The sequence below is a fragment of the Syngnathoides biaculeatus genome, chromosome 18, assembly GCF_019802595.1.
Source record: "Syngnathoides biaculeatus isolate LvHL_M chromosome 18, ASM1980259v1, whole genome shotgun sequence".
NCBI lineage: Eukaryota > Metazoa > Chordata > Actinopteri > Syngnathiformes > Syngnathidae > Syngnathoides > Syngnathoides biaculeatus.
In genome coordinates this window covers 1957240-1972127 of record NC_084657.1, presented here as the reverse complement: position 1 = coordinate 1972127, position 14888 = coordinate 1957240, and the positions used below count along the sequence as shown (strand labels likewise).

Sequence of the window (14888 nt, the reverse complement as noted above, 5' to 3'; positions counted from 1 at the left end):
TAATCTGACTTGTTTACATGAGGCAAGGCTAGGCGTTTATTTGTATGGCGCAATACAACAACAAGGTGATTCAAAGTGCTTTACAAACATCAAAACATGTATACAAATGTGTGCCCTGCCTCCTGCCCGATGACAAGTGGTATAAGCTCCAGCACTCCCGCGACCCTCGTGAGGATAAGCGGCTCAGAAAATGGGTGGGGGTGGGCAGAAGTAGCAGGTGCAGATACACTGGCCTAAATCGCCCTCCTGCATTTGTTAGTGTGAAAGTAATGGATAAGTGGATCAGAAAATGGATTGATGGATAATGTGTTAGTAATTTCACATATAAATTGCTCTGGAGTACCCCCGGCCCAACTGTGAAAAAAAAAACTGCGACTTATAGTCCCAAAAAGTACAGTAATTGGAAAGCACTTATTGTACTGCCACTGCGTTCCCTTTTCCATCAAGCCCTTAAGCTTGAATTTTAAAAAAAAAAATATTGATTCTGAATGCTTTCCTACAGCACCCCAACAGGATCCTGAGTACATGGAGCAGCCATCACCCACCAATGACTCCAAACATCTTCAAGAGGACACAGAGAGAGCCATCTCCAGGGCAACTGCTGAACAGGAAGAGAGAAGCCCTGAAGCGCTCTTAAATGCTGTATGTAAAACGCAGGAAACACATAACACATCATATGTGGCTTGACAGACATCTTTAAGAGTCAGTTTAGGTTATAGGGTAATTGAATACTGTACGTGGAAAAAAATATCTTGGTGGTCCACGTCAGGCCATTTGCGTGCTTTGGAAAGCACTCTAGTTCTCAATCAAGGATGTGCACGGGAAAGAATTTTGAGTCTTTGTCTTAAACTAAAATGTTTTTCTCATCAGTTTAGTTTTTCAACCTTTCCTATTTGCAGCCACAGCATTCATTATATCTTGGCAAACGACGGAGAAATTACTGAGTCAAAGCTTAAATACACCAACATTACATTCATTTACTGTTCATATTCCTTTACGGACATATTTCTAGTTTGAATTCTTCAATCAGAAGACCATTCAGGAAAGTAATTTCAACCAAGATTCTTTATAAGGTAACAGGTAAACTAACGCACCACAATTGTAGTCAAAACTCACTTAAAACAAATGATCTTCATAGGAATTCCATGCAATATTCCAAATATTTAATTTGAATGGATATCCCATCAGTCCTGTGTCTTTCCTGTCTCATCTGTCCAATTGTCTCTGCAGTCTCTTCACCCTCTCACTTCCCCTGAGCCTGAAGTCCAGTTGACCACCCCCTCAATCCCTCCACCTGATTTTGTCATGGAGGATGAGTCCCCTGTCCACCACACAGTAGAGGTGGCCATTCCCAATGTTGGGACGTTTATCATTGAGTCAGAAGAAGGGGGATATGATGATGAGGTAGAGCAAGACCCAGCAAATCTCTATTGTGTGTGATAAATGTGATAGAAGAGTGCGAGCATCAGTGCTCATCCACGTTTCTACATATTTGTTATGCTTGGATCTTAGTGTTGGGTATGGCTCCAGAGTTAAAAACTCAATAATATAAAGCTCTTATTGCATGGCCATTCCAAATAGTGTAAAGCATCTGTTTTAGAGCCCAACTCCTTTTTGATCTTTTGCACCAAGCTGTGCACTAATGAACCTCCACACACGTACTATGAAACAGAAGCCCCTTTCAGACTGCCCATCGTTGCTCTCATTCAGGAATTCCAAATCTGGATTGACGGGGGGAATTCAAGTTGACAATCAACATTATTACACCACTAATACTTCATTTATTCGTAACTTTTGCTATTTAAGATTTCGCAGAATCTGCTATTTCTTTATTTATTTCAGTGTGTTATGTGAAGGTTACTGGAATGGACGAGGGTGTTGTCGTCGACAGAGATGGTATCACGTGTAACAGAGGTGATCGTGTGTGACCGTGGACAGAGGCAAACTGGGACCAGACTGAGATGTTAAAACGCTTGAGTCCTTCACCTCCTACCCTTTTGTGTCAAAAGAAATTGTTGCTATGAGAAAGTACGAAGGATGTCACACGAGACACTTGTGTTGCCACACACCTAATTATCTTTTTGTGGGGAGCCGCGGCAGCCGTGTAAATGCTCACACTCCCTCACGTGATTTGGGCGAGTTATGTGTAGAAGGCGTGTAGATGTCTGTTCTACTGTTCATGCCTCTGATGTGCCGAATGGAAATAGTATCCAGTATGAAAGGGGCTAAAATACAAACAAAGCCTTCAGACTCACATTGTACCTTTTTACTTTTCTAATGCATGATAATTTGGATATCGCTGCATCTTGTGTTTTGGGATTGTGGTCACAAGTCATCCTGGCTTTGAGCACTGTCAAATCCAGTGTTATGGCTTCTTGTTTTTTCACACATCATCTCCGTGAGGGATATACTTTGAGCTATTAAACCTAATAGCTCTGTTCCTCAAGGATGTTTCACTAATGAATGCATGGACTGCAGAGTGATGTATGTCTGCCATGCCTGTATTTTAGCATTTCAGAGTGAATAACTCTGTGATTGCCCGCACTTATTCCATCACAAGAGCCTTTTATTTTGTTTAATGCAGTTCCTGCTTCCCGGGCAGGCAATGATGACCCCGAACATGCAGGGTGTAATTATGGCTATTGGCAAATCCAGCAGAGTTTATGAAAAGAATGGGCCTGAGGCAGCCTTTTTTAAGGTACTGTCTTCTCCCTCACATTTTACATTCCCTCTCCACCCACTTCCACGTTTTCATGCAAATCAGCACGTTTGTCTTCTCCTGTGTACATACATACATTCCAGGAGTTACCCTTTGAAACACGAAAGGTAACTTTTTTTTTCCTCCACAATTTCTGTTGCTTGATAGATTGGCAGAAAATTGAGCATCCATTTTTGTCAAAGTTAAAATGTGCGTTTGTGGCCATAGGACAACAAAATTAAGCAATTGTCAAGTAGCCTCTACTACGTCCAATCACCCTTGGACCCCATGCTAAGGTATCAAAGTTCTAAAATGAAAAGTAGGATTTTTGTCTGAGTCTAGATTTCGACTGCAGGTCTAAGATACAAGTCCCATCATGTTCTTGTACGGAACAACCTGCAGGCGCTAACAGTGCATTTACATTCATGGCGATGACTCTATGAAAAAACTTACTAAAATCAAGCAATTAAAGTTGCACAAATGAATGCTTTAAAGAATAGATCAATTATCAAATTGTGAAGATACCTATTTAGCATTGACATCCCAACAATGCTTTAACCTGTGTTTCAATGTTGTACATGCTGTATATTATTAGGGGCGCTCCAATCAATGTTTCATACTGCCAATTCCAGTCCCGATAATCCATGAGTGAGATCTCCCGGTACCGATCATATGGATTAACGGTAAATTCCTCAATTTATTTATGGTGAGTGCGATAGACTATATAATTTGACAGGTTTGTTTTGGTTTGCTTCATAGCTTTTGCGCATCTGGGCAGTATGAAGTTGAAAGGGACGCTACACTAGGGTTCTGGAATTCTGGAAAAAGTAATACAATGTGCCCTTGCCCATTCGCAGTTCACCTTTTGCAGCCTCGTATATTTGCAGATTTTGGTCTAAGTTTTTTTAATTATTATTATTTATTATTTTTTTTTTTACAGGTTTTTCAGTTATTTTCACAGTTGTAAAGGTCTTAAATTCTCCTCTAAATAGACTAGACGCCACATTCGACATGGCGCCTTACAATGTGGTGCACCGTATTTGTACACAGAGTTGCAACATTTGCAAATCCTATTGTGCAACTTGTCCAATAAAGTACACTTAAACACGCTGGTTACGCTATTAGCAAGCATGCCAGCAAGTGTTTTAGTGTGTATGTAAGCTACCATATGATGGCGCTCACAAGGCAGTGAGGAACCATTGCATTACACATCTGTAAGCAGAAGCTTAGATTGCCACATACCTTGCCTGTGGATGCAGGTTATTACTGACAATGTAGTACACACTCACAGTGTCACATTGAAACTAAAATGATCACACCACAGCAAACAGAGTACCATAACTAGAAAATAATAAAAGAATAACTCACAAAGTAATTGACACAAAACATGCACTTTAAACGCTATTTACCTCCTCCCACTATGCTTTGTGGCACTTCTGGCACAAAGACTGCCGCAAATCTAAATGGCAACATCTGAGCACCTAGAAACAACCATCAGTCACTTGTTCCAATGCTCTTGCTCACTTGAAAATAAAAGGTGCTCTGTCCTGAGTTAACACATCTACTCTATATATAAAGACCATGAAATGAAAGCTTGATTCTGAACTGTGGTCTTATATTAATTAAACTTTTGATCTGAAACCCAAATGTCTCCAGTATGCTACCAAAACAAAGGAAATGATCTTGCCCTTGTAACACTTTTGGAAGGGACTGTAAATATACATTTGTAATGTTACACGTCACATATATTGTAATAAAAGCCCACATTTTCTACAACTCAGTACTGGTATACGTTTGTACAATCTGAAAGACCTTTTCCACTTATGCCAATGTGTAGTGCACTCTCTCGACATTTGGTTCATTTTTGGGCAGATGCACATGGGAAATTACATTAGGTGTCAGAACGAAAGGACACCATCACCAATGTGCAAAAACAAACCAACCGCATCAAACATCCATCCATTTTCATCCGTTCACCTGAGGTCAGGTCACGGGCAGTAGCTTATAGCAGGGAAGCCCATACTTGTTGTTCCCAGGCCAGCCAGGAGGCAGTCTCTCCAACGTGTCCTGAGTTGCCCCCAGGTTCTCCTCCTGGTGGGATACTCTCAGAACACTTCAATAGGGAGGCATCCTAATCAGATGCCCGGCCCGCCTCACCTGGTTCCTCTCACTGCGGAGGAGTAGCGACTCGATTCTGAGCCCCTCCCAGATGACCGAACTTCTTGCCCTATCTCTAAATCCCTCCCTGGGATAAATCATGGTCTATCCCTAAACCATGCAGAGGAAATTTCAGAATCAGCTTTAATGGCCAAGTATGCAAAAACACACAAGGAATTTGTCTTTGACATTCATGTTGAGTTCGGAGAAGAAGATTGAAGGAGATTATCGGTGATCTTGTATGTCTTCCATTTCTAATAATTGCTTCATTATTGTATATATTGTGTAATATTCATTATTATGATTAGATTTGCTTCCATTGTTGATATTTTTCACACTAAGCTGCTTACCGATTGCAGATTCAGTCTTCCGAGGATGGTGCAGATCTACAATTTCATTTTTGGTGTCATTTGACAGCTCTTTGGTGTTGGCCATAGTAGAATTTGGAGTGTGACTGTTTAACGTTGTGGACAGGAGTCTTTTAGACTGATCTTGAGTTCAAACGGGTTCCATTAATACGGGGCAGCGAGTGGAGGACAGAGGAACCTCTTAAAGAGGAAGTTATAGGTCCGTGAGAGCCAGAAATCTTGCTTGTTTGTACGTGACCAAACACTTACTTTCCATCTTAATTAGGTAAATTAAAAAAAGCAAAATCAGATGTGATTTTCTGAGAGGTTTTTTTAAGGTTTTCTAATTTTCTCTCTCATTGATGAGGTATACCTATGATGAAAATGACAGACCTCATTTTTCAAGTGGGAGAACTTCCACTACAGGTGGCTGGCAACGGTTTTTTTGCTCCACTCTATATGCACACTTGTATAGCTTTTTTTAATCCACTTTTGGGAGAAGCGTGTTTCTGTCTTTGAGTTTTCATGATTCATATCAATTGTGTCAGGCAGAATCCTTGCATCCCCAAATCCATTGCTTTTCAGGAAACCTAAAAGAAACCAGTATCTCATTGACCAATAATTTTGGGGAAAATAGAACCATGTAGATAGGGACTGACCAATAGAAAAAAAAACGAAAACATGAAATGGACCAAATTTGGACACTGCCGACTGTCAAAATATCCAGATTGTGCCAATAGGAAGCAGACAAATTGGAATTGTGGCACTTAATTATGTGTTCTAAATGCAGTTTGAGCAACCTGTGACATAAGCTGTATTTTTATTGATCCCGTTTGACATTGTTTTTCTAATCAGGCTCTCAAGTTAGAATATGCTCGTCTTCTGCGGTTTGCCCAAGAGGACACTCCCCCTGAGAATGACTACAGACTTCAGCACGTCATTGTGTACTTCCTCCAGAACCAGGCACCCAAGAAGATCCTTGAGAGGACTTTGCTCACTCAGTTTGCTGACCGTAACCTGGCTTTTGATGAGAGGTACTCTATGCTAGACACAAACCATTAAAGATCTTTTTTTTTTTTTTTTGTGGCGGGGGGTGTTTTTAAACAGAACGCTTGGATTTTGTCACTGAATCAGGCTTTCCATATCTAATAACGGCCAGCAGAGGGTAGCAGACACTTGTACTATTGGAGACAGCCAGTCTGTCTACTTTAGAGGACAGAGTACAGTACAGGACACCATGAAACCATAAAAAGACATGCAGTAATGCCTTTCTTCTGTACTGATGGATATCAGCATTCCTTTTGTATTTAAAATGTATTCCTGAATGTACCATTCCTAATGCTACATCTCTGAGATCTTTTTTTTTTTTTTTTCCAATGGTTGTTGGCATCTGTCCAAAATCCTGAGTGAAAAATTGATTTATCACTTCTCTATTTTGAGCAGGATAAATAGATTAATGTGTGCATGTAGCCTCAATAGGAGCCTCCGGAGGAGTGTTTCACTTTTCCTCTCAGCTCTAAAGAGTGATTCATTAGGCCGAGTTATGGCCCAGGGGCAGGCTAGAGCATTTCATCTCCTGACAATGACTCACCATCAGAGCTGATGCCAGTTAGTCTTACGGCCTTCCTTCCTCCCTCACAGATGCAAAAGCATTATGAATGTGGCACGTGCAAAACTGGACCTAATTAAGCCCGAGGAGGTCAACATGGATGAGTATGAGGTCAGTTGGGGTTTCCCTTATCTAAAATGCATTCCTTTCAGACTACCTATCTCAATGAACTGTCCTGTAATTATTATTTTTTCCAACACAGATATGGCATCAAGACTACAGGAACTTCCGTGAAACGACCATTTTCATGATTACTGGCTTGGAGCTCTTCCACAAGACGAAGTATGGTCATACAGTAACACGATGTCATTATCCTGTAATATTGGGAAAATGTATAATGCGTTGATAAGTAGCTCCTGTACTTTTCAAAAATATTTACTCTGAATAGGAACTAACTTCAGTATCACCTGCAGAGGGCAGCAAATTAAAGACTGCGCTTCTTTTTTAAGGATGTACTTTTTTTTGTACTCATAGCGATTTCTCTCTTCCCCCCCCCCCTCTGTTTTTTTCAGTTATGTGGAGGCGTTGATATATCTGATCTACTCATACCAGTACAACAAGGAGCTTTTGTCTAAGGGGCTGTACAGAGGACACGATGAGGAATTCCTTGGTCATTACCGTCGCGATTGCTTGTTGGTGAGACAAAATGTGCTATAAAATTGTCAGTTGTGTAGGGTGTAAATTATCTGCAAGATATGGTTTAGAACAGGAAGTTAATTTTCTGGTATCCTACCCCTGTCATCTGGCACTGTATATCAAGACACTTCTATCTCAGTGACCTACCAAAACCAACATGACCAGAACCTTCCTCTAAATTGAAGAGTTGTACGATATTCTTATTCTTTTTACTGAGACATTGATTTCATTTGGCCACTAAATATTGCACTTAAAAGAATTTTCATCAGAAGCTTACTATGAAAGGCCAGTTACACTTTGATATACCCCCACCACCTCCTCCATTAATTCCCACTGAGCTTTAGAGCTATGTGCCCAGTTAGAGCTTGTGGTTTTTCACCGCGATCAGAAACTGATACTTAGCAGTCTGCACTCAGTAACCTTACGCCAGCATTGTGCTTGTAATGTAATCATTGGAGTGGGAATAGGAAGCAGGAGGGCCAGTAAGTGTAAACACATTAGCATGTCCTTAGCTAACCTCAAATTTTGGCTCTGCACAGGCCCATCGGTCAGCTCAGATCTCTGTCCAGAACCTCTGGCTCAGCTGTTTACCTCCTGCTCTTGTTTTAATTGAAAACACTGTTAACATTGACATAGTTAATTCTCTTGGTTGTTTTGTGTATCCAACCTTGAATCCCTGGACTCCAAGCTGCCTTTTGCAAAAGCTTTTTTTTTTTTCCTCCTCGCAGAGTAGGAGGTCACTGAGTTTGCTAAAGTAAGGTGGGTTTTTTTTCCCCAAGCACAGCACAATACCTCTGTATCCCCTTAAGTTCCACTGCCTTTATCCGAAGAAACTAATGATCACGGTACGTTTACTGTTTGTACAAAATGTCCGGTTTTATTCTGGCCAACAGCAATGAAACTAATTTAGAACTAGCCCATTTAAAAAAAAAAAAAAAAAAAGTAGTTAAAACACTCCAGATTAACGGTTCATGTGTGCATGTCTTCTTTAACAAGCAAATATGTGCCATTATTTTGTCATTGGCCATTTGTCATTAAAACTATTGATCGTTATACAAAACAATTGTGAATGTTTGCAAATGTATTATTTTGAATAATCTGCTGAAACATGATAGTATTTACCGTATTTTCACGACCATAAAGCGCATTGTATTAAGGCATAGTCTCATTTCCAAGTACAATTTCTGTATTTAACACATACATAAGGCGCAATCTATTTTTGGGCGCAGGCATGGTGGTCCTCACGAAGCAGTGAGGATTAATTGCATATTCATTTATGTCAGCAGAAGAACAAGTTTACCCATTTTTTTTTTTCACGACGACCCATGCAAGCAAGTCACCAGTCAGCACGCCATCTTCACTCACGGTGTCATACAAAACGAAAATCATTACACCACAGCATACAGAACAGCACAACTAGCAGACAACAAAAAAATCAGAATGACGAGTGAAGAAATAATTGACACAAAACATGCACTTCAAATGCTATTCATGTATGTTTCGTGCTGCAAAGCATGGTGGGTGTGCCCCCAGCCTCCAAGTGGCACTACAATATGAAGATGCGGTAGCATGCATGCACGCTATTTAAAACGGCACCGGGAGCAAAACTGATTTCAGCTTAACTTTATTGACGTATTTAACAATGTGAACGCTTGAGTTTGGTTGTCCTTTATTGAAATATTTAACAACATACGTCCTCAGCTTCTGTATCTGAAATGAACAGCTGGGCAACTTCTCTATCAAACACGCCACGTTCCCTTTTGTCATTGTCAGAATCACTCGTTGTGGCACATCACCCCAGGCATCTACAACTCATTCACAAATTGTGGCCTAACTTCCCTGGCACTGCCTCCCAGTTGTAGTAAAGCTGTCTTCGCCATCTGTCATCCATAACTCCCACACCACTCGCATTTTCATTTTGAATGCCTTGTTTACGCCGATGTCCAGCCGTTGGAGTTCCTTCGTCAAGCCTCCTGAAATAATGGCAAGCTCTGAGTTCATTTGCTCATCTTAACTGATAGCATGCAGTTAAAACTGTGGTTTGTAAGCATCTCTCTGTCGCTTGCCATTTTCGGGGGTTCAGCCAAAATGATGTTGTTTTGCACAAAGCAAAATGTATACCTGCTGGGGGGGGGGGGTGCGTTTAGCGTCCCTCTTCCTCGCCCACTCTTCCACTTGAACGTCCACCTTTCCGTTATGTAGGCAGCAAGTTGGCAAGGAATGCTCCCAGTCAGTTAGGTGGAGCCCCCGTCAAAGTCACACAACAACATTTACAGGTTTTGGAACTGGGTGCAGACATAAGGTGCGCTGCATTATAAGATGGCTTGTCCATTTTGAAGAAAATGAGACTTTTAAGTGCGCCTTATGGTCATGAAAATACAGTATTGTTGAGTCTGAAATGCCAAATATTTGGACAGTTTTAAATTAAACAATGGCTCTACACATTAAAACAATTATCAAAATTTTGGGATTGGAGATTGTATAGGTAAAGTTTGGTAAGTAGGATTTCACATAATCATTGGTTTTTACTTTTGTAGCGGTGCATATCTCGTTAAACATACTCATCACTGCAACGGTGTGGAATGTGTTTCATGGTTTGTAGAAATTAAATGAGCAAGCAGCTGCCCTGTTTGAGTCGGGAGAAGAACCAGAGGTGACCACTGGTTTAGGAATTATGAATGAATTGGTGGTGCCCTGCATCCCCTTGCTCGTGGTCCATGACACTGAGAGGGACCTGCTGGCAGTAGAAGACATGAGGAACCGCTGGTGCTCCTACCTGGGACAGGAGATGGAATGTGAGTTTTTGACAGAAAAGATCATACTTCGATGTTTCCGTATTACATATTATTGGTGCAGGGGTACCTCTACTTCAGAAACCTCTCTAGTCACGAAAAATTCAAGTTATGAAACGCCTCCTCGGAAAAATATTGTTTCTGCTTACGAAGGAAATTCGGGATACAAAGGGGGGAAAAAATCCAATATTCCACCAAATGCAAACACCCTGTGTCTTTCTTTGTATGGCGTGAGAGAGCTTCTCGCCCATTGGCTATCGGCGTAGCAACTTCTTGGCATCCAATTGGCTAGGAGAAACATCAATCTTTACCCATGATGGACATCCTCTATCGTAGTTTGTGTGGCGCTATAGCGCTGCTCTCCCATTGGCTATCGCTTCTTCCTGTCATCCCTTTGGCTCGGAGGAACATCAATCTTTGCTCATAATGCACTTCCTGTATCTTGGTTTATGTGGAGCGATACAGCTGCTCTCCCATTGCCTATCCCCATAGCATCTTCCTGGCTTCTCATTGGCTAGGAGGGACATTAGTCTTTACCCATGATGCCTTTTGATTCCCTTGGACACTCGACTGTCACCGAATCACGCTAGAGCTTTCCCAAGCTAACGCACAATGGAAAAGTACAACTTTTTCATTTGTGTTCTTTGCAAGTTTATTCATATTTCTTCACCATGGGCCCCAAGAATCTTGAGTTGACATCCCTTCTAGCCAATTTGATGCCAGGAAAGTGCTCCGGCGGTGGCCAATGGGAAAGCAGCTCTATCGCGCCGCTTTCAAACCAAGATACAGTACAGGTTGTTAGCGTTTGATTGAGTGCAGCACCATTTTTTTCCATACGCTTCGTAAATTTCTTTCGTAACTAAAGAGAAAAAATTTCCAGAGAGGCTTTTCGTAACCTGAATCTTTCGTCAGTAGAAACCTTTGTAAGGAGAGGTACCACTGTATATTACAACATTAAATGTTACATATGATATTCAAATGAAAGGACACCTTTTTCACAACTCCTTGGAATACAGCATGTTTGTACAAAACAAAATGTTATTTTTCATATTCATATGTATCATATGCTCTATTGACTTGAGCATTTTTTGTGGGGGGGGGGGGGTCAGAGGTGCTGCAAATTATGCTCAAGAAATCATGGTAATCAGTTTCAGCTTTCAGAAATTATCAATTTACCAACAATCCAAGTGTGTACTTTGTTTCCCCCCGTTATTAACATTTGAAGGTGTTTTATATTGCAAAAAAGGAATTATTAAATGGGAAAAAAAGTCCACCCATGCCTCCATTTTGACAGTCATCACTGTATGTTCTGTAAATTGAATCCTCTAAACTGTTTAAGTGGACTTAATTCAGGCATGGCTCGGATGGAACAGCAATGTCAGCTTTTAATCAAAAATATGAATTTGTAAAACCAGGATGAAGTGATGAGTAATTATGCTCTTTTATCACTTCACTTTTGTCATATGTCTTAGAATATAACGTTCATTTCCTACTTTATCAGCTCTTGGATTATTAAAACAAACTGAAGATGGTGAGCTCCATTATTGACACTGTTGTGAGTATTCACTGAAACAAGAGTTAAATATTCAGAAAAGATTCATCCATCCCTTTAAAAAATGAAGAAAAAAAAAAAAACCCATTCTGGAGTAGTATTATGATTGTGTTAATGAGTTGTAATAAAGTTAGCAGTCAGCTTGCTCTTAAATGTTTGGCAATTTTTTTTGAACCCATTTCCCCCCGTGGTAGACCCTCATATCAGTTTGGTCCAGCAAGCGCTTGTTTCGGACAATGTTCAGGAAAGGCTGCCTTTTATCACCCAGACTTTTACTGTCTGCGTGTGGAACGCACTGCTATCATGTGTGATATCATACTCCAAATATTTGCTCGATTGACGTGCGTGTTTTGAGGTCTAAATGAGGATGCAAAGCCTGTCTCATTAATCATTTTGTTATCTTGCTCTGTCTGGCCATTTTCTGACGATAGCCAACCTCCAAGAAAAGCTGACTGACTTCCTCCCCAAGTTACTGGACTGCTCGACGGAGATCAAAAGCTTCCATGACCCCCCGAAGGTTCCCGCCTACTCCACCTTGGAGCTATGTGAAAGATATAGGCACATCATGACCACACTCTGCAAGGTGGCCAACAATGAGAGATGAGCTCTGAGGATGATCCAGGCACCTCTCCCCTTATTCCAGGCTCGACCCTGGTCTTAAATCCTGTGGACCTCTCTTAACCCATGCCTTCCTTTAGAAATCCAGGGCTAACTTGCTTTCTAGCTCTTATTCCTCTGTTACTCTTTTGCTGCTATCGGTTTTATCATTACAGGTATTATTTCACTTATTTTACGCAAAAACAACAGAGGAAGTGTATGTGGAAAGAACACGATGGACTGTTTTGGAGGGAGGATAAGAAGAGCAATGTTAGTGGAGCACAAAGACTATCATCCAGCTAAAAGCCAAGCACATTCAGTTTCAGCTTTGTGAGACAAAGACAAGTTTGGGGGTGTTCATAGTTTACCGGTGTTGTCACTGTTTTTGATTCAATTTCCCCCCAAACAAGCTACAAGGCCTTTCTCAATGCATCAGTCCCTGCGTGAAAAGGTTTGTCTGGCCTGCTGCTCTGCCTCGAGTTTGGTACAGTATTATGTTTTGTTTCATTTTTCTAAAGAAAACGGAAAGGAAACTTTGAGATTCAAAGAAAAACAGGTTTATCAGCACCTCAGAGTAACTCAAAATGGTCTATCAACGTGGGCTGCTTTGGAATGGAGATGGTTTCAGTGCTGTGGTGGGCAGCCATAGACTTTCTGTGGCTTGTGAATAAATCCATAGAATAAAGTTTTATTTATGGCCCTTTTTGGCCAAATAAATGTTGTTTTTCTTTCATTCAGTAAAAAGTTAAATTCCACTCATCACTGAAAATTGTTTACATGAAAATTGTTAAATTGCTTTAATTGCCATTTTCATAATTTCTGAACAATTGAAAGTAAGCTTTATTGTATGAGTGAAAAAAGATCACAAAACTCGTAATATTTGTGGCCTTTGTTAAAAATTTGTTTTTAAAACCCTTCTAAAATACCGAAATAATACAATATGGCAGCTGGTGACGATGAAAGTAAAGGTACTAAAAAGTTTGTAACTCATTTCAGAAGAGACTAAAACTGTTTTTTTTTTTTTCCTGCGATTGATTTCAAATCAGTTTAATACTTACATCTAATATACAAATTAATTTGTACGTGTAAACTAATGTGCAAGTGTGTGTGTGTGTGTGTGTGTGTGTGTGTGTGTGCATATGCATGCAATACACAACCCCAAATTCCAAGGAATTTGGGATGTTATATAAAATGTCTGTCAGAATCCCCTGTCTGAAATAGTTTCAAATCTCACTTGCGACAGAATTTAGCTCATGTTCCGCAGGAGGCGGCGGACATTTGAGTCCGAGTGGACTCAAGGCAGCCGACCCTGTGTTCCTCAAAGTTCTGGATGTTGTTGGGCTGTTCAGGTTGGCAACATCATGGGGACATCAGGTATACTGCCTCTAGATTGGCAAACTGGGGTGGTGGTTCTTCTTTTTTAAGAAGGGTGACCACAGGGTGTGTTCCAGCTACAGGTGGATCATGCTCCTTAGCCTCTCTGGTAAGCTCTATTCAGTGGTGCTGGAGAGGAGGGACTGTTGGGAAGTTGAATCTCAGATTCAGGAGGAAGAATGGGATTTTCATCCTGGCCATTAAAAAGTGAACCGGCTCTACACCTGCGACAGGGTCCTCAAGTATCCACGGGAGTTCGCCCTGCCAGTCAGAATGTGTTTTGTGGAGTTGGAGAAGGCCTTCCACCATGTCCCTCAAGCATTCCTGTAGGGGAGTGGTTCGGTCTGTTCGGTCCCTGTACCACCAGTGTCAGTTTAATCCACATTAATGGCATTGATTTGTACTCGGTTCCGGTGAGAGTTGGGACTCCACCAAGGCTACCCTTTGTCACTGATTTTGTTCCGTACTTTTATGCACAGTATGGCACAGCCACAACATAAAGGTGGTCCAGTTTGGTGGCCTCTGTATTGCGTTTCTGCTTTTTGCAGATGATGTGGCTCTGTTGGTTTCATCAAACCGTAATCTCCAACACTCACTGGAACGGTTCACAGCCGTGTGAAGCCCCTGGGATGAGAATTAGCCCCTCCAAATCTGAAATCCTGGTCCTCAGTTGGAAAATGTTGTTGTGCTCTCTCCAGGTCGGGAATGAGATCCAGGAGGCGTTCAAGTATCTTCGGGTCTTGTTCACGAGTGAGGGAAGAATGAAACAGGAGATCAACAGGGAGATTGCTGCAGCGTTAGCTGTGATATGGAGTTTGGTGAAGAAGTGGCGAAGCCAAAAAGCCAAGCTCTCAATTTACCAGTTGATCTACTTTCCTACCCTTCCTAATTGTCAGGAGCTGTGAGTTGTGACCAAAAGAACAAGATCCTAGATGGTGTCCGAAATGAGTTTTCTCCACAGAGTGTACATGCTGAGCTGGTCGCCAGCCAATTGCAGGGCACATATACAGTGACCAAAATAAGTATTTGAACACCCTGCTATATTGCAATTTCTACCACTTAGAAATCATGGGGGGGTCTGAAATTTTCATTGTAGGTGCCTGTCCACTGTGAAGGAGATAATCTT

General features: G+C 41.2%; 1 protein-coding gene across 4 annotated transcripts in view; it reads left to right on the top strand.

Annotated features, from left to right (window-relative positions):
- Positions 1–13089, top strand: part of usp25 (ubiquitin specific peptidase 25) — a 49050-nt gene extending 35961 nt beyond the window's left edge. Inside the window, exons 18-25 of one of the 4 annotated variants that reach the window (XM_061803492.1) lie at positions 503–642; positions 1231–1404; positions 6058–6236; positions 6844–6922; positions 7014–7093; positions 7324–7447; positions 10050–10242; positions 12223–13089. In XM_061803492.1, the coding sequence (XP_061659476.1) occupies positions 503–642; positions 1231–1404; positions 6058–6236; positions 6844–6922; positions 7014–7093; positions 7324–7447; positions 10050–10242; positions 12223–12395 (1142 nt within the window). In that variant the 3' untranslated portion in view covers positions 12396–13089. Of the gene's footprint in view, positions 1–502; positions 643–1230; positions 1405–2602; positions 2846–6057; positions 6237–6843; positions 6923–7013; positions 7094–7323; positions 7448–10049; positions 10243–12222 lie in introns of those variants that run through there. The other 3 variants (XM_061803493.1, XM_061803495.1, XM_061803496.1) reach the window with 3 other exon arrangements.
- The last annotated feature ends 1799 nt before the right edge of the window (positions 13090–14888 follow it).